The 22176-nt window shown below is 27.8% G+C and overlaps 1 protein-coding gene across 1 annotated transcript in view; it reads right to left on the minus strand.

Annotated features, from left to right (window-relative positions):
• Window positions 1–1822: 1822 nt before the first annotated feature.
• Atf3 (Activating transcription factor 3) overlaps window positions 1823–22176 on the minus strand; it is a 57070-nt gene continuing 36716 nt past the window's right edge. The window contains exons 3-5 of the mRNA XM_065506735.1: window positions 10865–11436; window positions 10660–10749; window positions 1823–4689 (exon numbers count right to left, since the gene is read on the minus strand). Of these exons, the coding sequence (XP_065362807.1) occupies window positions 3199–4689; window positions 10660–10749; window positions 10865–11089 (1806 nt within the window). The 5' untranslated portion in view covers window positions 11090–11436 and the 3' untranslated portion in view covers window positions 1823–3198. The remainder of the gene's footprint in view (window positions 4690–10659; window positions 10750–10864; window positions 11437–22176) is intronic.

Here is a 22176-nt window from a genome sequence, read left to right on the forward strand (position 1 = left end):
TCCACAAATTTACATAAATCTACACATCAATTTTGGTTTTTTTCACATTTTTTTTTTTGATTTTTTTAATACAAATATTGCTTAAATTATAAATAAAGACCATAGAGAGTAATAATAATGTATATAGATACATATATTTATATATAAGTTTATAAAAATAAGAAAATTACAAAAGAAATAAATAATATACAGTTAGTAAGTAATTAATTAATTACATTAGTGTTTATTTTAATATTGGTGTGTATTTTTTTAAATATATTTTTGTTTTGTTTTAATATTAGATACATATATTTTTGAAATAGGTGTCTTAAGTGTGCTTTTTTTATTTAAAAAAATATATATTTAAAACGTTATTTATTATTTTAGGATAAAAAAACTTGTTAAATATTAAAAAAAAAACGAGAAAACAAATAACAAAAATAAATCAACGAAAACTTAAAAATTAAAAACAAAAAATAGTCATGAATATTGCAACAGTTTAACTTAACAGACAAAAATTAAATTAAAGGAGAAAAATATTATAGAAAAATTAAAAAAAAAAAAATATTAATTATATATTTTTGCTCTGGTCAAAAATATCATAATACTTAAAAACAGAACATTCTGATTAAGGAAGGAAACCTTTTTGATAAAATATTTTATTTTGTAGAGAAAATACAGATTTAAACAAGACTTACAAATTTTATGAAATGAAATGAAGGTGAAAATTATTACAGTTAAATTTGATTTAACAGGTACATTGGTAGCGCAATTAGGCCTAAGTGCAGACCTTGAGTTAGTTATTCTTTAAGTGTTGATAACATTAGATAATATTAGATTGGGTGGTTCTTAAATTCTAAAGATATAGTTTTTTTTTTAATTTCTTATTTATTTCTGATAAAACATTTATTCACAAATGCGCCACTTAATTGTAATGAAAGGAAAACAAATGTGATGTTTTAAAGTTGAAGGGAAACACTTCCTACTCTGTCTCTCTCGCGCTCTCTCTCTCTCTCTCTTTATAACTGTGATGCCAGATATGTAAGCACATACTCTTTAAAGAGAGAAAACGGCTTTTGAGCTTGAGCTTTTAAATAAAACGGATTATGTAAGGGATTTCCCTTAAACAAATTAACAATAGAAATAGTAATTTGTAAGCCTTGTTTATAAATATTTTGCTTGATTAATTTAATGATTCATTAATAACATGTTCACGTTTTTCATTTTACATATTTATATTTTTAATAACAACAATATATAGATTTTTTTGTTTAATACATTTAGAGTTTTTAACTTTTTATTTTTTAAATGTTTTTGGATTTGTTGTAATGAGGTAATTTGATGCTTTGATTTGATTTATGTTTTTATTAGTTATATAATTTTTATTAATTAATGTATGTATATAAATATTTATTTTATGTATGCATAGCAAACCTATTCTTAAAAATAGGAAGAAGGCATTTCTTTGTCATATATTTTATGTTTTTTTTTTATCATATTGAATGGTTTGTTTTTTGAATATAATTTTTATCTTATTATTACTGTAAACTCGTTGCAAAAAAGCTTATAAACTGCTGCAATAAAAAATATTTATTGATTTCTTTATTTTTGTTTTTTTTTTACCAAAGATTATCAAAAACTATTTTACATTTTAAAGTAAAACACTACTAAATTTCTTGGTCTTAATCAATATTGTAAAAAAAAATATTTATATATAAAGCACTTGGTTTTGTTGTTCTTTAAGTTTATAAAGCATTAAATAGTTTTTGTTTTTTTTTTTAATTTTATTATTTTTAAGGACATTTATTTTTTTATTTTATAATATTAAGGCTTTAAGTTGTTTTTTTTCCAATTTGTAAAAAAAAATTAGTTTGAAGACACTTTTTGTTGAAAATTAAATTAGTATTTAGTTACTCTGCTCTGACTAACAGTTAATTATCATTGATTTTGTTTTTATTTAAGGAATTTTCTTATTAATAAACACACCTAAAAAGAAAAGTTAATATCTGTTCTGTTTTGTTTGATTTTATTTTAAATTTAGCTTTAATAAAATAAGAGCACATTTAGTAGTAGTAAATTTATGAGTTGTATATTAAAGTAGTTTTATAGAAATTTCCACATTTAAGGCATTTTATTTAGTGTTAATTTTTTTTTTTTGTTTTTTTAATTATACTTTGTGTTATATTTATCACTTATAATGAAATATCATTAAATTTTTAATTATATATTGTATTTAATGCCAATTAAATAGTACATTCTTTTTTTTTTGTTTGATTTCATATAATTTTTACATTTAATCTCTGTTCTTTTTTACTTAAAGAAATAATAATAATTTTGTGTTTGTTTAAAAATAATAATTACTGTTGTAGGTTCAATTTATTTGATTCTCTTACTTTTTTCATTTGAATTGTTTTTTGCAATAAATTAAAACTTTTTTTATGGAATGCATTTTTTTTAATTTTTTAATAAAATAATTTTTATATTTTTTTTTAACAAATTGAGGTAGTTGAGCCTTAACAAGCTTCCAAAATTTTAAGGTTGTAGGGTTAAACGAAAAAAGCTGCCAATTCGATTGAAAAGTGTATGTATTCGAGTTACTATGACAACCACGTTTTATGTCACTGACATCCAAAGGGATGGATACCAAACTAAAATACAAATAATAATAATAATCCAAGGGATACCAAACTAAAAATTCAGAGTTCAGGAAGTATTAATTTTATAATTAAGGAAGTATTTATGTATTTATTGATTCTCTTTTTAAACAAAGGTGGGTTGTTGTTTTAAAATTTAGTTCTCTTTAAATCAACATTAAATGGAAGACAAAATTTTATATAATTAAGTTGTTTGTTTGGGAGTTTAGAAAGGGAATGTTAAGCAAAAATAAAGTTGGACGTGGTTGTTGTTATGTTTGTAAAGTAAGTAAAAAAAACCTAAACTATGCTAGCAGCCATATTGTTGTATCGAACTCCCTAAAACCTTATTTATATTTTGGAAGTTTTTTAGGCTTGTATAATCATAGCGATCTTTCTTATCTCTCTCCGCTCTTTCTCATTCTCTTTCACACACTGACCCTTAGCCTTTTAGCAACCAACCTTTTAAATAATCTCTCAAGAGTTACTTACGTTCCCCTTTTCTCACTTTGTTTTTGACCCGCAAATTAACAGAAAAAAAAGAAAATGTTTTATCAGTAAACTCCCTGTATTGTTGAAGAGAAACTTAAGCTAGGCAACCGCCATTGGCCATAAACGCTGCCGCTACTCCGGTGTCCAAGTCAACGAAATCGGCTGCTTCGCCCGTTAGTTGGGCCAACAAATCGGCATCATGCAGATAATCGTTCTTAATGGAGATGTGATCATGGAACGAGACAATGCCCGAACCATTGCCACCCATCAAGGAAGAGGTGAAATCCAAAATGTTGCCACCTATATTTGTGTTTTGCAGCAGAGTGGGTCCTCCGTGATTATGATTGACTGGTTGGTGGACATTCACTGCATGCTTGATGTCAACAAAACTATCACAGTTGCTCTCGAACAGAAATCTTTCGGCCGATTGGGCGGTAGTGTAGGGGCTTTGCGAATCGACCAGTTCGTTTTTAACAAATTCGGTGGCGGTGGTTGGTGTCGAGACACAAGACATGGGGCTGGCCACACTGGCTAATAGAGCACTGTTGTCGCCTCCATTGCTGCCAATTGGCGTTGTGCAGGTGGTGGGTGTGTGAGCCAAAGTCAGGCCTAAACCACTGGAGTCGCAATTTGGAATGTAATCGGACATGCTGTGGCCCATAAGGCTGGAAGCGGAGTTGCTGATGACTGTGTGGTGGGCGGTGGGTGTGGTTGTTGTTGTGAGGTGTGTGGGAGTGTGCAAACCTGGTATGCACAGACTTGTACTGTCCTGAGAGGGCGAATTCAAGTAACCCAACTCCTGAGGCGTGGGTGAGGGCTTACAATAGCCATTGGGCAGTTGGCTAGTGTGATGATTTAGCGTTGAAGTTTGTGTTAAGCTGGGAAGTTGAGATACTATTGAAACGGGATTTGTAAGAGCGGCGGAGACGGCGGCAGCAGTAGCCTTGAAACCATTGCTTCGTGAAAATTTGATAGTAGACATCGGTGGGATAACGGTGCGCTGTGTAGGAGTCTGTGAGCTGGAGTTAGATGTAATTGTGGAACCATTGTTATTCATATTAGCAGGTGAGTTAAGACCATTTATTGAAGAATTGCAAGAGTTGTCATCCAAATTTAAATCGACCAAGTATTTATAAGCTGGTGATTGTAGCAGTTTTGAGGGTAAATTTAAGCCTTCATGGTGGATACAGGCCGGCTCATGAGCCTGCAGCATTTCCAAAAGTTTACGCCTTTCATTCTCCAAAATACGAACTTGACTTTTGAGGTCAACATTTTGTGTGTCCAACTGTTCGGCTTCCTTAATTAAATTCTGGGTACGTTCACGTTTCTTCATGCGGCACTTGGTGGCAGCAATCTTATTGCGTTCACGGCGACGCCTGCGTCTGTCCTCATCTTCAGGTGTCAGACCCTTGGGCAAAGTGGCCTTCAAATCACAGTCATCGTCTGTGCTGTCATCAAACTCATCATTGGCTCGTGAGCATTTCGACATGGGTTGCTCAGAGCCGGAACTCGAGTCACAGGTAGATAACTTGCGTTTGCTTTGTATGGACAATTTGAGACCAGCTTTAATTAGTTGTGAACAAGTCTGCAAAGAAAGTAAACAAAAACAAGAGCAAATCAATATAAGTTGAGTTGAGCTTAAAGTTTGCTTAAGTTTTATTTTCATAGTGCACTTATTTGTTTAACCTTGACTGCTGGTTAATACCGATCATGTGAATATTGTACATAGCACATGATAATAAAGTTGTTAATGACTTTGTAGTGGTTAAAAGTACATTTCACAAACGCAGTCCAATATAGACAAATCAGTCAGTCAGTCAGTCAGTCAGTTAGCACAATATGTTTTAAAGTCTAGCTTTTTTTAATTAAATTTTATTTAGTGTGTTGTTTATTGTTTTGTTTGTTTTCACTCTAAAGTTCAATAATATTTGTTATTAGAGACAACAAAGTGTGGCAGCATTTGGGAGTTTAATGGCAAACATGGAGCAAATCCTGCAAATGTTTGAGGCTAAACATTTTTGTGATTTAGAAATAAATGTCTCTAGAATTGTTACTTTGTTTGAAATAACGACCCTGAATGGGTTTTAATGAAACGAACTTTAAAAGCAAAACTGACTGACGCCTGTTAAGCGAGCATGTTGTAGTTTGTTAAAGCTTAAATTGTTATAAGCTTAACTGCGTCTTAAATCTGACATGTCTCCGAAAAAAAACTCGTCTGTCACCAATAACCAAATCCGTAAAAATGTAAGATTTTGTTTGAAGTTTTTGCTGTTTAACAAAATTAAGTGTAATTTACACTCGGCAAACATGGTTGGTAATAAAACATGAGCAAAGCGGATTTTTAAGTACCTTTGTACAATTGTATAAGCTTTTTCAGTTAAAGGAATAAATTGTTTTGAATTTTTTGAGTGTAAAAATTAATGTACATATTTTGTTTTGGTTACCTGTGTTTAACAAAATGGCCAAAAACGGTAACTTGTCCAAAATGTTTTGGCATCACAGTTTATGGACTGTGTGAGCAGCGTGTGTGAGCGATTTTGAAACAATTTACACTTAAAAGTACGTTGCAACAACTGAGCATTTTAAATGTCAAAAAGATACAAATCGATCGATCGATCGATCGATGGATCGATATGTATGTATGTATGCACTGATGATTATCTTTAAATAAATAAAAAGTTTAAATTCTCACGATTATATTGAAATGAATGCGCCCATAAAAAAAGTCATAATTTAAACGGCAAAAATTTAAAACATTTCAAAGCGTAATACAACTCTAAACACGTCTTAAGTTAATTTTTTTTTTGTTGGAAAACATAAATTGGGTGATTTGTATTTTTGATTTAACTTGCATCAAATAACATGGCTGATAATCTGTCGAGCAGAGACACTCCCTAAATATGACATTAATATATAAAAAAACCCTTTTTTTGGTTTGTTTCGCTTTGGCTTTGGGTTGGCGTGCCTCTAGTGTCACTTGAAATATAAAATAATATAAATTTATGGCCAACGACAGACACAACGACAAACCATACATTTACAATTCAAAAAATAAAAAAGATTTTTGCCAATTTGGTGGCCTACAAAAGTAGCAACAAAAACAAACAGGCAATCCGCACAAAAACAAAAATGTTGTTAAATCATTTCGAAAAATCTTGATCACGCATACGATTCGATGGAAATGTAAACAATTCCATAATAATAATAGTAACAACACATGCAGCAGCAGCAGCACGTTGTCAAGTGTGACCTACATTCAATAAAAATCACTCTGTGGTTTTTCTCACTCACTCACTCGTTTACACGCTGCACACTTTAGCTGCTACACACCACAAACAATACTTAATCATTCTGATGTGGCAACTGCTGCACCAAAGGTGGGTGGAAGCAGTAGTTGCTGCTGCTGCTGTAAAGTGAGAGTGAGTACAATGTGCTGCTTACACCTTATACGGAAATGTCTTTTGATGACTGTCAGGCAATTCAAGTGACCAACGAAGAAATCAAGTCATTTCAACTGCAGTTGTTGAGATTTATGCAGTTTATTGATTACATTGACCGACCATATGGTTAAATCGATTATTGTTTTCTTTTCCAAAAAAATTAAATAAAACGCAAATATACTTTGTTTTATTTCAGTCTTTTTGTGGTTTTTAAATTGAAAAATAAAATAAATTCAATGTTATTTACACAAACCATAATTTTGATTTTGGGGTCTTTTTTTCAGTTTTGAGTGCGTATCACAGACTGGCACAATACACAGGTTTCAATACGCTGTTTGTTATTGAGTGCATAAATAAAATTAATTGTCTTAACAACAAATGCGAGGCAGACATCTAGTCTGTTTACAGAATAAATGAATGAATGGATGGAATAAATTCAGATTGTAATTGAATGTTTAATGGCTGTGCTGAGTGCAGCGGTGGTGGCGGTGGCGTCAATAATGGTTGGTTGGTTTTTACAAACGTGACAAGTTGTTTATTGAAATGACCTTTTTCGTTTTAGAAATCAAGACCTATTTTCCCTTTTTATTTAATAAATACATATTTTTCTTTATATTTTATTGTCATTATTATTTTTTATTATTGATTTTGTATGCCTCTTAACAACAACACCACCAGTTTGTTTGAATTATGGCCACCATATGGTGCATGTTGTTTTATTGTTTTTAATGTGAATACGCCAACAATTTTATTTCATTTTGACAATTATGCAACAACATTTTATAGCCAAGAAACTAATGTGCGTGATTCATGGCGAAAAAAAGAGAAATTTTACAAATTATTACAAATCCTGTGGCCATAAATTCACAATAAATCGTCTTAATCATGTTGAAGCAAAATAAAAGTGAGGTAAATGTGAAAGAAATTTGCTTGCTAATAACTTAATGCAAATGATTTTTGCATACCCAAACAAATGTAGATTTCAGAAGCCCGTCAATGAATGATATTTTCAAATAAGTGTGACTCTGTGTTATGAAAAAGAAAAGTATTTGCTGCAGACATAGAGAAATATAAATAGAGAGGAAACTAGAAAAAAAACTCAAAATAATCACACATACTAGTGTTGTTTTTGTTTTCACATAGTTTTTTTTTTACTAATACATTCTCACCACTTTTGACAACTGACTAAGGCCTTTGACAGGAGTGTTTCCGATCAATGCATATTTATCTATGGAATGCGGACAAAATTAAAAATTAATTAATGATTATTTTAATAAATATTGAAATTCAAAACAGACAAAATTGTCTGTCCTGTTGTTATTCCTCAACAGGAATCAGTTATTTTCCAAATCACTTTCCTGGTATTTTATAAGTTGGTCACATCACACTGTTACCCCTTATATGTTCAGATATTTCTGGCCAAATGCAATTTTCTGTTTGTTTTTAAGATTTTTTATTTATTTTTTATACATTTATATTTCTTTTTATGTTAATTGCACACTCTCTGTTATATGGGTGCTAAAAATTATTTGACATACAAAAAATATATGAATTTTTTTTTAAATTATTATTTTTGGTTTTCTGTTTACAAATGTATACAAAATTATTTATTTATTTTGTTTGTATGTATTAAACAGCAGCTATAGCAATTATTATCATCAAGATAGTGTTAATTGCGCGTATAAATATTGACTCTATAGTGCGGAAACATCCAGCCAAAATGGCAACAAGAAATATTTTTTTAAAATTAATTTGTTTTTTAGGTATTTACATTTATATATAAAAATAATTTACATGTAGCTATGTGATAGTGTGTAAACCCTGCAGTTTTAATAAAAAAAATTTGCACTAGAAATATTACTTTATTTGTTATTTTTTGAATATAAAGTTAAGCAGAGAGTGTTAATTGGTTTACAGTGCATTACCTTTCACCAACACACTAGCTAGTTCGATATCTACATAATGTGGGTGACAACAAAAAAAATCCATAAAGAGCAAGCAGTCGCGCATTTGAAAACAAACCCCGATAAAATTAAAAAGAAAAAATAGCAAATTTTTGCTAAAACACCATTTACAAATAATTAACTAGAAATGTGATGGTTAAAAATTCTAGCTGAGTAGCTTATGCTCATTTTTTTGTGTACTGGAACTACTCCCAAGTTCTGCCGGTAGTGCAATAAAATCGAGAAAATTTCCATAGAATCTCTGTAAAACTGTGAAATTCCCTAATGAATCACACTTTACTCATACAAATGCTATAATTGCATTAAGTAGAGCTGCATTCAAATTAGTAAAATAAACAATTTAACACTTTAAAGTAATTTGAAATTAAAACTAATTTCACACCCACTCTAGTAAATATTGTGTACTCGTATCTATCTATCTATATATAATTAATGAAAAGGAAATATATACAATTATTTTATTTTTACAACATTAAAAGTCAATTTTCTTTATATGTATATTTTGCTATGAGAATTGAAGCATAAGTCCATAATCGATTACACGATTAATTAATGAAAACAAAAAAAAAAAACAAATTATGTAATTAAGTTCATTTCAATTATTCAAAATTAGCATTGAAGTGTCTAAATACCCGTTTAAATGAACTAAAGGCATAGTTATTGAAAAATTTCTTAAACTTTGTATTAAAGCAATAAAAAAATGTTAATGCAAAAGTTCTAGTATATAAAGTGGAGGACTCACTTTGCCAAATAGTTTAACTACCTAAATTATAAAGTAGAGAAAATTCTATCTGCCACATGTTTGGTGGTTGATAATTGATATTGAATGACTCAGGCATCATCTGACAGACTAAAATGGAATTATTATCAGTATATTATATCTAAAGTAGCCTGGTGCTTTAGCGGATAAACATTTATTGCAACTGTGGTGTAGGAATTGAAGGGAGAGAATTATTTGCAAATAATGAAATTTACAAAGAAATGATTATTTTTAATAATTTCGGGGAGTTTCGCTTAAATTCGTGTTATGTACATCTGAATTCTCGATTGCGTTTGGCCCTGGTGGCTATGAGTGCCGAACACTGATTAAAAACGGATGCCAGTAGTTCAGAGTCGTTCAAGTGCTTTGAACAGAACTGTTGAGGGGCTGGTTAAATACTACTGCTAAGTAATGCGACAGTATGTAGTAGTTATTACAAAGTATGTTAATCTGTAATTATTAATTAACTAAATCTCTTTTTCTATGCAAGCATAACGTGCAGTTAACCAATTTGCCAATTAAGTTACATATATTTTCTATATAAAATCAATTTGCTTTCCTCTTTGAAACAAGAAAATCAATATTAATTAAAATCATTTATTATGACACTTGTAATTTATTATCTATTCGTTTGATTTTTTCAGCTGAAGAGTAAAGATTAGCTAGATTTGTTTTCTTACACTCTCTACTCTCTTTTTAGCTCCAATTTTTCAGCAAATAAATAAAGAATCATTAGAATTTTAAGTGAGTGTGATGTGCCACACTAGAAAAAAAATGGCAAGCAGGCAGGCAGCAGCATCATTAAGGCCAATGTCGTTGTATTTAAATTATCATTTGATGTTATTTTTTTTTATATTACTGTTGTTGTTATTATATTTATAATAATTTTCTATAGTATTTTTTGTTATTTGTTTGTAGTGCGGTTTTGTGCATGATGCACGCATTTAGCTGTCAGTTCTATTCCATTTTACAATTTCAATTTGTTTTTTTTTTTTGACATTTAATTTTTTCGCGAGTATTTTTTTTGTTGAAAAAAGCAAAAAAAATGTATTTAAATTTTAAATAAAAGCGAAAATTGCCTTCACGCCAACTAAAAGTCAACTCAGGCCAGGCCGAGTGTGGGCGCATTTGGCAAGCATCTCCAATTAAATGCCAGCCAAGCAGCCAGCAAAATACGCTTTATTCTGCTTGTTTTTTTTTTGTCTTTTTTGTGAATGAATAATTTTTTTTATTTGCTTTAAACTAACATAAACACACAATATTTAAAACTTTTTACACTTTTTAGATCAATGAAAAAAATGAGAAAAAATATGAGTAATAACGTCGTAAATGTTGGTGTTAAAATGAAAATTTTGTTGGTTTTTTAGAGGTGAAAGAGAGGGGAAACCTACCTGTTGTACACTGGGTGTAGTATTTGTGCCAGCAGGTGAATCTAAAGGTGTAGAAGAACTACTCGAATGACTGCTATCCTGGGAGGTATTCTAAAAAAGAAAAACAAAAAATACAAATTTAACAAATAAACAACATTAATTAGGTCTGGTGGCGGGTAATTAATGTGTGTGTTTGTGTGAGCGTTTAAATATTTACTTTACCCACCTGTGTATTTGCATTGAAATTGCGCACTGTCACTGAGGCTGGTGTTGTAGCTGTCGAGTTATTGTTGCTGCTGCAGTTAATGTTGTTAGCGAAATTATAATTATCCAGGGGATTTGTCATGGCAATTAGAGAATTGAGAATTTCGGGTGTATTAGGCTTGGAGCATAAACCACCAGAGCCCTCCACACCCAATAACGATGAAGGTGGTATATTTAAATTAAACATGTTGTTGCTTATTCTTATTATAATATTTAACACGGTTACTTTGAAAGAATAATTATTACTTTTTTTTAAACACAAACTTCACAAATTTAAAAAAAAAAACAAAAAAACTACAAACTAATTGTTTAAAACACTTATTAATTAAAATCACAGTTAAAGGCCTTCGTTACAAGTTGTCACAAAAAATGTTTTACTTTTTTTTTTTTAAATATTTTTTGCAAAATTGTTTATATATATTTGATTATTTATTATTTATTTGTTTGAGTGTTTTTTATTATTATTACAAAAGTTCATTTGTAAAATTCTTAAGAAATGTTGCTGGAATTCCATTACAATGTACAAACATTCAACTGCAAAGAGAAAAAAAAGAAACAGAAAATTAAAAATTTTATTAATATTATACAATATAAAGTGTGTAAAACTATGTTGTTTGAAATGTTCTTGAAAAATAATTGAAATTTATGTGATAAATTTGTTAATTATAAAAAAGGAACGAACAAAAAAAATAAATAATTTAATCAAATCAATTAAGCAATTATTTCAAATACATACTAACAGTTTATTTATCAAGCAAGTACTTTAAACTAAATGGATAAATTGTTATTTATATGAGTATCTACATACATATGTATATACTTCAGTATTTATATATTATAGATTATATACAATAAAGGAACAACAAAAAAACAAAACTAAATATGTATATAATAAGGTGTGGTATTCTATTTTATTATTTTACCCTTATAATACATGGCGTTATTTGTTCGTTATTTTTTTGTTTTCAAGTTTTCTTCATATATGCCCACTAAAACCCTGAAATTCTTATACATTTGAAACCGAAAGAATGAAGAATATCAGACAAAAAAAAAAAAATAGGAAAAAAAACTAAAACAACTTTGAACATGTTTTCTCAAGTAGTTCCATACGGGAACAATAAAAGCTCATAAATCATAATATTTTTTGACTTTTCTGTAGAGGTCTGCTTAAGAAGGCAAAAAAACAACACACACAAAAAATAAACTTTAAATGGAACAAGAATAATGCTTAAACTATAGAATGCTTTAATAGAATTAGAAGCAACACAACTCGGAAAGAATATAAACCATATGGGTATGTGGTTAATGTTTTCTCCTGCTTGCAAAACAAATAATCATATATCTATATAATTCTTTCACAAAATATAAAACCACCAAAATGGAAAAATAAAAAAATAAAGCTAATTTTAAAATAACAAAAAATTTAAATGTTTTTTTACACATTGTTTTTAAAAAACCAAGACTGTGTATTTTAATTAGTATTTTTTTCGGTTAAAAACAAAAAAAAAAAACATTTGTTTTTTTCATTTGAAAAGTTTAAAAGTATTTTTAAAGAAATGTCTATTAATTTACTTTTCGAAATGGAATAAAATGTCATACAAGTCAAGGGCATCGCCAATAATATAAATATGCAAGCAGTTTTGTGAGTTCTATGCTGAAAATATACTAATTTGGGCGATTTTAATGTTTAATTAATTCTTAACCTTTTTAATGCTCTTGTTTTGTAACATATTTAGCCAATGTCAACAATGTATTTTCAAGTAAATTACAAAATTTGCAGAAAATTTAATTGTTTACCTCAATTTTACATTGTGTAAACAATTGAAATTTTATATTTTTTTAATAATTCGGCTTCGCCCGGTAGCTGTTTACTAATGTTAGTTCTTCAAGTTTCTCCAACCCACATACACCTGCCTGTTCTTATTTATTTGCAAATAAAATATCTAAATTTGCACAGCATACTTTACGGGGCTTTTTTTGTTAAAGTCTCGAGTTTTACCCGGAATTTTTTACAAACCAGTCATGAAAATGTTTAATCGAATAAACAAAAAATCAGCCAAATCGCTCGAGCCGTTCTCACGTGATGCCATTACATACATGGACCATTTCATTTTTATATATATAGAAGATCGTCATTACTTAATATTTATCTGTTTACCTTAATTTTGCATCATGCAAACAATTAAGATTTTATATTTCTTTAACTTTAAAGTCATTTTGAAGGGTGCATATGTGTCATTTATTCTCTCTTAGCTATTGAACATTATAGTGTAAACAACAAAGTTTTGTTTTTGCTTCGAAAATGTCGAATTTTGTACCCGCGTCTTATGCTGGAAGTTTTGCTTTATGGTGATTATGTTCCATCGATTTGAACATACGAGAGATGGTTTGTGCGGTTCAGATTGTTGTCAAACTCAACAAGAGCTTGCAAAATCATTGGGAGCTACTCAAGCAGTAAAACGTTTGCGAGCAGCCAGATTCATCCAAAAGCAGAGAAATTGGGACATACCTTGTTGTATGTCTGAAATGCTGCTTGAACGCTATAAAAGAAAATAATTTTTAGCGATGAAAATCGGATTCATTAGCAAATCAAACAAAAATATACACAGATTTAAAACATTGGTATTCGATTAATTTCTATAAATCTAGAAAAAACCGTATAAAATTTGAGTGTTATTGGGAAAACATTTTGGAATTTTTGTTCGACTTTCTTGTATTAGTTTTATTTTTAATAAAATTAAAAAAATATTGCTTTAATATTGATTAAAAGCCACTTTCATTTGTTTCTGTTTTTAATATTCCTCTATTTTAATTTTGTATTTATTTATGCTGCCATTACTGCTTGTTTCTCATTATAAATGTTTGAAAAGTTTATTTCTTTTTATTATTATGCATACAATTTTAATTAAATTCTATTATCACCCCATCTTATACACAAACACACTCACACGTACGTATAGTTTGCTACATCTCTGTATTAAATCTTTTGTCAATTTAACTTTATACAGCCAACCTCTATCTTTTTGCTATAAATTTTCTTATGATTTTCTAATTAATGTCATTGATACCACTGAGCAACTAATAACAACAACAACAACAACACAACGATAAAGTTTACTCTTCTTCCCACCACCCTTTTTTTTAATGAGAGTTTAACATTGTTACTCATTCAATGCAAATACACTTTATACTCTTTTAACGGCATTTATAATCAGGGGTGGAAATTTCAATTACTATGTTTAAAACTTGATAGGACCTTAATGAAAGGAGCTGGGAAGTTGAAATTTGCCAATAAATACTCTGTAAATATTAGGTATTAAAAATGGTGCTAATGTAGTCATCTAATCTGAGTCCTGTTGGATCTTCTTTAACATTTACTATTGATTTATTATTATTAATTGTAAAAGTGGTGGGGCACAACTCTTGGAATATAACATTCTTCGTTTATGTTTATTTTTTTATAAAATTAACATTTAATGCCATTTGCCTGGTATTTCGAGTCTATGGTTTAATTATATTGTTTAAAAGAAGTCACACATGTTTACTACCATAGATCTACATACATTTTTTTAATTAAACTTTTCTGTTTTTAGCAAGAAGATAGAACAAAAATTTAATGTCGACAAAGACAACCATGTTGCTGATGATGGTGGTGTGGTGGGTTGGTGTTGCTATATTTAAGTTTATTTGTTTATTACGATTCATCAATAAAGAATTTGTTATTTTTACTAGTTTATTTTTATAGACATTTTTTTGTAACACTCTCGCACAGCAGATAATTGAATTTCTGTAACTAATTTCGTTTGCAGGCCGCCCCATCATTCATTCATTCATTCATTCATTAGTATGCAGCATTATGTCTAAAGAAAATAACATACATTTTATTTTTTATTCAACTTTAAGTACGCAATTGTACAAAAACTTTCTTTATTATGTACATATATACTTAGAAGAAGAAACGAAAAAAACAAAACATTTTGCCAAAAATGTCCTGTTTAATATTAAAACTATGGCTGTTGCTGTGTATGGAGTGAGTATTAGGCATTTGTATTTATAATTTTATTAAGTATGTACGTTATATATCTGTACTCGTTTGAATGAACCCCCTCCTCCTTTTAAGTATTTGCCTTTTTTCATGCGATTTTTTTTATTTATGCGTGAGGGTTTTATGAAATTTCATCACGTTTGTGGGAAGTTGTAAACATAAATACACATTTTTCAGCGGTTTATTACAAAGTTATAGATGTGTGTTAAAATCGTGTTGAACGTTTGGAAAATATAAAAATTTTTCTGATTTCTGTCTTGTGTTTTATTTGTATTTTTATGTCCTAAACATGTAAATATTCCTTTTGGAAGAAAAGTGGTTAACATTTTAATCAACTTAAATATGTCTGTATAAGAGTAGATTAAATAATAAAAACATCTGCTTTAAAACATAAACATTAATTTCAACCCTAAGTTAGTGTTTTAAACAGTTTAATTAATGCAAAGACTGTTTAGAATTAATATAAATTTAAAGCTAATGGCTAAAACAGCTGTTTGTTTGTCAGTCCTTTTTTACTTCCGAAATTCCAATTCGAAATAATTTGCACATTCTCTAATTGGAAACTCAAATTTGTCCCTTAATTCCCTAAAGGATTTTTATTGCATTTTATATGTGAAAAGTGAAAAATATTTCACAAATATGTTTTCTAGCTTAAGAATGGAAAATATTATTTATTTTGTATGTGAATTCTCATGTCTTGTTGTAATCCATGCTGTTATTTTACACATGAATATGGGTCACAGACAGCACGTCTGCATTTTACTTATTTACTAACTAACTAAACATCATGATGACGATGATGAAGAAGATGACAGAGTACGTACAACTGAAACTTATTCATTTTGTGCTGCACAGCACAATATGTATTCGTTTTACTGTTTTTCTAGGGTGTATGGCTGGCTGATCTACATTATGTAATGTTGAAAACAGCCACAGAAGGGATTTCATTTAACACCATATTTAAAATGTTCTCACATTTTCTAGTAAAAGCAAAAAAAAATGTAAACCAGAAACAAACAACTGGGGAATTTTTATATATTTTTTTTTTACAATGAGTGCACATTGACACGCGTTTATCATTTAGGGAGCACATTAATTTTGACAGACAATAAGGAACTTATAATTTGAAACAACAAACAATTGACATTGCTTCCCTTTTTAGTTGTTTTTTTTTGTATAAATAAAGAGCAACAACTTTTAATTTTTAGGGCAAGTTGCACAATTGACAAGAAAACTCATTTTAATTTAGTAACCCAAGAAATTTTAAAGAAATACTTAAGTTTTCCTTATGTACTTTTAAGTAAATTATTAATTTTGATTTGAAGGGTAAAATAATGCATAATATTTAATTGTTTACCCTAATTTTACATAACGTAAACAATTGATATTTTATATTTCTAAGTACTCTAAGTATTTTGATATATTTTTTATTATTTATTATTTACCTGAATTTTATTTTATGTCAATAATGTAATAGAAGTAAATATAAAAACTTTATTATTTTCTAAGAGTTATTAAGATAATATTCAATTGTTTATCTCAATTTTACACAATGTAAATATGTAAAATTAAAAATTTCTTTGAAAAATCGAAAAAAATGTTTAAGTTTTAGTACAATTTTACATTGTTTACCTAAATTTTACATAATGTCAACAATGTAGTTAAGGTAAATTATATAATTTTAACATTTAGCGACAGTTATTTCATAATAATCAATTGTTTACATAAAATTTAAAATTTACACAATAATGTAATTAAAGTAAATTCAAAAAAATTCACATATTGTAAGAGTTATAACATAATTTTCAATTGTTTACCTTAATTTTACATAAAGTAAACAATTGGAATTTGATATTTTATTAATAATTAAAACTAAATTTTGAAATTTACTACAATATTTGCCCAGTTTTTTAATTTATTTCCTTTTTTTTGTATTTTTTTCAGGTTTACTTAGCTTGGCCTGGTAAGTTTAATTTTTTACTTAAATAAAATTAATTCTTTTTTTAATAATTGCAAAGAAAATGTCTTTGTCTTGATGTAATTTACTGATTTTTGTTTAAATTAATATCCAAACACTAAATATTTACCCATGCATATGATAAATTTGGAACACTTTTCATAATTATGTAAACAATTTTTAAATTGTAAACATATTTTTGGAATTCCTAAATACTTTTCTTAATTTGCTGGAAATATTACAGAATTATAAATAATAAATATTTTATTGTAAAGCTTCTAAAATATTTTGTGTAATTTGTTCCATAATTTCCAACAAAATTCCTAGATTATTTAGCAATTTGTTGTGTCTAACGAAAATGAGCTTGTAATCATTTTAAGTGTCACAAGTGAATTAATGTTGAAATTAATTAGATTTTCAAAAAGCGTAAAGTTTTGTATGATACTTTAAGCAGGTAAACAGACAATATGACTAAATGACACAAAACTATAGATAGTGTAGTGCCATACGTGCATACATACAGTCAAGTAAAATGGAACTAGAGCAGTGGTGGCCACAAAGGGAATAGAACATAAAATTGGAAATGTAAATATGCATAATCAAAATCCTTTTGTAGTTTCTCATGAGCCTTTGTTTTTTTTTGACATTTGTGTTGTTTAGTATTTGTTGGGCCTCTGCAGGCTATGAGTGCCTATCGCTGCTGTAGAGTATGAGTAAAGTGCTTTTTACTTCACGTATTTAGGCGAGTAGTTTTGTGTCTCTATAAATTTTAATGGGGTCTCAAATGATAAGCAGAAAAAGTATTTATTTTTATACGATTTGATCAACAAAATACTATATAAAACAAATAAAAAACCATTAAAATCATTTAACAACTAAACCAAACAAACGATTTAATGATTATACAATCACTTTTTTGTTTCTCTAAAACGTCCTTGCAATTTTACGCTCCAGTAATGGCAACGAAGATAAAAGTTTTAATATAAATCAATTTATATAAATCTTACACACTTAATTCATAAGTATTTATGTATATGGAATTCATTTGTAAGTTTTTACACAACTCTGGGGATTTACGGAGTACATGTACGTACATACGCCTGTGTAGAATTGGTAATATGAGTTAGTGTGTCAATATTGTGAATTCATTAGAAATTGTTAATGTTCTTGACCTTAAAATTAGAGGCGATTCTTTTGCAAAACGTGTAGAATTGAAATGAAGTTATTAACAACAAACAACTTGCCTACTTTGAATGCATAAGTTGATTATTTATTTATTTATTTAGTTTTTTTTTGTATTGTATTTTCTCATAATGATTTATAAGTTAACAACTGCAAAAATAAATAAATCCGCTTGATTAAATATCAACATTATTAGAGATATTGTAATATTGATAATCAAGTCTCCATTACTTACCTACTCTGCGCCTTTGTTAGTCAATAAATTGCTTAACAGCCAGAGAGACAGCCAGACAAACAGACAAACAGACAGATAGATAGTTTAGTTTTTAAACGAGAGACGGACGGAAATGCATTGAAAGCCAGCGAGTTGTATTTACTAGTCACTAGTGTGTGAAAAAACATTATCAATTCATTACAAATATTTGTGACAACTTTGTAAATGTCTACGTAGTTTTATTTTCAGTATTTTCATTGCGAAAATAAAAGCATGCACTTGAAGAAATTATTTAACTTGAAATAATAATTGAATTTAGGGACAGACTTTTCTCCCCATTCTCTCCCTCTCTAGCCAATGGAAGGGCGAACATCATCGTTTAATTGCCTGTAAACAAGCCGAATGACAACGAAGTTTATAAAAATTATCAACTAACTATGATAGTTCATGTTCTCTCTATGCTGACTACTATTTCAATCGACTATTTTCGACTAGAGTCAATCGGTCAACTTCGTAGCCAACTCAAATCATGCTGAGGAATTCTATTTTATTTATATTGCGAATTGACTAATAACTTATCTCCATAAAGTATTTGAAATCAGCTGAAACATTGTGTGAGTGTGAATACCCTTAATATTCTAACTATTTGTTTAATACTAATGATTCTATACAAGTTTTAGTTAAAAATTTGTGTAAATGTTTATCAGTTCACAAACTCTCTAGTATTTTTTTGTCGACTATTTGTATTTAGTAATTCTTTTTGACACATTTATAACCCAATGACTTTCTCAGCTACTCTTTCTATATCTTTTTCATTGAGATTGACAAATTAAATTCAATTTTTTTTTACATGTGTATCAAGTTTCTTTATAAATACATATGTAACAGGTTTTAATGTTCTAACTCGTATTGGAAGCAATTGATTTTTTTTTTATTTGGATTTTTGTTGTACGATTTAGATTTTATTGTTGTGTTGTTTTTTTTTATTGCACTATAAATGAATTACCGTGACCTCAAAAACGCACACAAAAAACATTGGATTCTACGCACTTTTATTTTCAATATTTGACGCCACAAAACTATTTCAAACATTTGAATTTTTTTGCACTTTGTTGGAAACATGTTTGTTGTGTGTGGAAGGCTTAATAAATTTTTTACAAACGTTTTCAAACAAACAAACAAGTTTCAAGTAAGATAAAGTTATAAAGGAAAATATTTAAAAGCAATTTAAGCAATTAAATGGCAATATTAGTTTGTTTTAAAGCATTTAACTAGTTTTTCCATGATTTAATGCCAAAATCTAACTACAAATATTATTTTGTTAAAATAAAACTAACCCTCTGAAACATAACAAGTAACTTGGCGATTTTTTGCTTAAGAATATGTTATCCTCCACCTGCCAATATTTTCATTGGACCTTTTTAACTGCATTGCGTGCCTTCAGCTGCATTTAAAAGCACTGATTGCAAAATATTTTACATTTTTTCTTAAGTTAAAGGAAAAACGAAGTTGTTTGCTCTTTTGTGTTGATTTCTAAAAAAGGCAACATTTTTTGCAATTTAGGGGCAAAACTTTATGGCTGGAAAGCAAAATATAATAAAAGTAGTTAGGAAATCAAAGGTATATTAAAGACTGGGCTATTGGATTACTATATTTTGAATATTTTAAAATATAAATTTTTTATATTTAAAAAATTTTTAAATTTTTTACCTTAAATTTAACAGAAAGTATAATTTTTTGGAGCATATTTCACAATGTTGTCTATTTTTGATTTATTTTTTTGAATTTTTTTTTAATTATATTCCCTTGTTTGAGTTTTTTTCTAAAAAATGCAATATTTTTTGCAATTTGGAAGCAAAAAAGGCAACTTTTTCTCAGGAAAACATAATAAAATAAGTTAGAATATAAAAGGTTGGGCTATTTGATTACTTTATTTTGAATATTTTTTTTATTGGTTTTAATTATACATACACTCAAAAATTTCTCCAAATTGTAAAATACATTTGACTTTTTTTCACACAATTACTTAATTGCTTTTAAACATGAGATATTTGTATGTACGTTGTTGGACATTTGAACTGCCGAATTAAAAATAAAAGGCAACAACTACAATACAACTAAGTAATTTAATTTAGCCACATACAACAATGTGTTTAATTAATTATTAAATAACTTAATTGCTGCTTTTATTAAACCTTTAATTAAATAAATTATTTATAAACATTTATTATTGTGTTTCTTTTCTTGGTGGATTTTTTCAATTCAATTTCAAAAAGTTTTCAAAACAGTAATTTTGTTTATTACTGTTGCTTTTAGTTCAATTTAACAAATAATTTTATTAATTTAATGCTTTAATTTTGTTTTATTGTTTTGCAATTTGTCTTTGTTTTGAATGCATGTTTTGTAAATCTTTTAGCTCAAAACCAACACCTACTTATTTAAAATAAAAACATTTTGAATTACATAAATGAAAGAAATGTCAATACTTGCTTGTTTCTTTATTTATTTATTTTAATGTATTTATTTAAATTGCCATAAAAACGTGTTTTGTTTAACATTTATTTATTAATTTAATGATTTTTGTTTCTGTTTGTTTTGTTTGTTTCATATTTGCAAAATTCATTACGTTTAATTGCCAAAAAATAACAAAAAATTAAAAAAAAAATAATAACAAGCACGTTTCTTTTTGCTATACACTGTACATATATAATTTCAATAACCCAGCAAATCAAACATCATAATTCTGCTCCATTGGGGAAAATGCGTAAACCCTTTTTAAGATGATAAAGTACTTAAAAAAATCTTAAACAAAGTTTTCACCAATATAAATAAGGATTAATGAAAACCAAATTTATTAGAATTGTCCAGCAAACTACACAATCCACAAATAACAGGAATAGCGCGGATTTTTTTCAAAACTGTCTATTAATTAATGGAGTGTAACTAAAATAAATTTTTTTAAAATGTTTATATACTTTTTTTAGATTTATAATCTTTTTTACAAAATTTAAAATTTTACTAAAATTTAAAAATTCCAAATTGTTTATTGGGTTGTTATTTTTTAAAAAAATAAATTTAATCTTGTGTGTATGGTTGGCATACATTAAGAAATACAATACAAACATGAGCAGAAATAAGTGTTATGGTTGAATTTTATTTATTAAAGCAAAAAAAAAAAAAATATTGAAAAATACAAAACAAAACCACTAAAAGTCATACAGATTCTTAATGAATCATCTGGTTTCTGTTAAGAAAAGAAAGAAAAAAATAAATAAATAATGGAAACAAGAAAAAAAAAAACATTTTTTGTAAAAGTGCCAAAATTTTAAATAAATAAAAAACTGCTAATAATAATGTTTGACATACAATTTACAGCTCCAGTCATGTACAAATAAACGTACCTAATAAAATTAATGAAAAATATTGTTCAAAATTTGTTTTTAAATAAGCCTTTAAGGATTCAGAATATTCCAAAAAAAAAACTTCCAAAACTTTTCTTAATCATGAGTAATTTCTTTTATATCTAGCTAGAGAAAGTTGTTTATTTTTTATTTAAATTGCAAATTATATTTTTTTCTCTTTTTTATTATTAATAAACCACTTGGATATCTCACCAAAAACATATGGTAATAGCAAATAATCTTTTTATACGCATACAATACAGATATAATTATGTATTGCAAACATATGGTGAATAAGTGTTTCTTGCCATATAAATTTAAGGAAAAATTTTATTTTATTTTTTTAATTTTGTTTGAAATTTTAAAGAAAAAATAAGTTAAGCAATTTAATAAAATGTTGAAGATAAATTTTAAACTTTTTATGGGCAAAAAAATAAAAGAAAATAATTAGCGTCAAATGAAATTTGAAGAGAAA

Source organism: Calliphora vicina, chromosome 4, assembly GCF_958450345.1.
Source record: "Calliphora vicina chromosome 4, idCalVici1.1, whole genome shotgun sequence".
Classification (NCBI taxonomy): Eukaryota; Metazoa; Arthropoda; class Insecta; order Diptera; family Calliphoridae; genus Calliphora; species Calliphora vicina.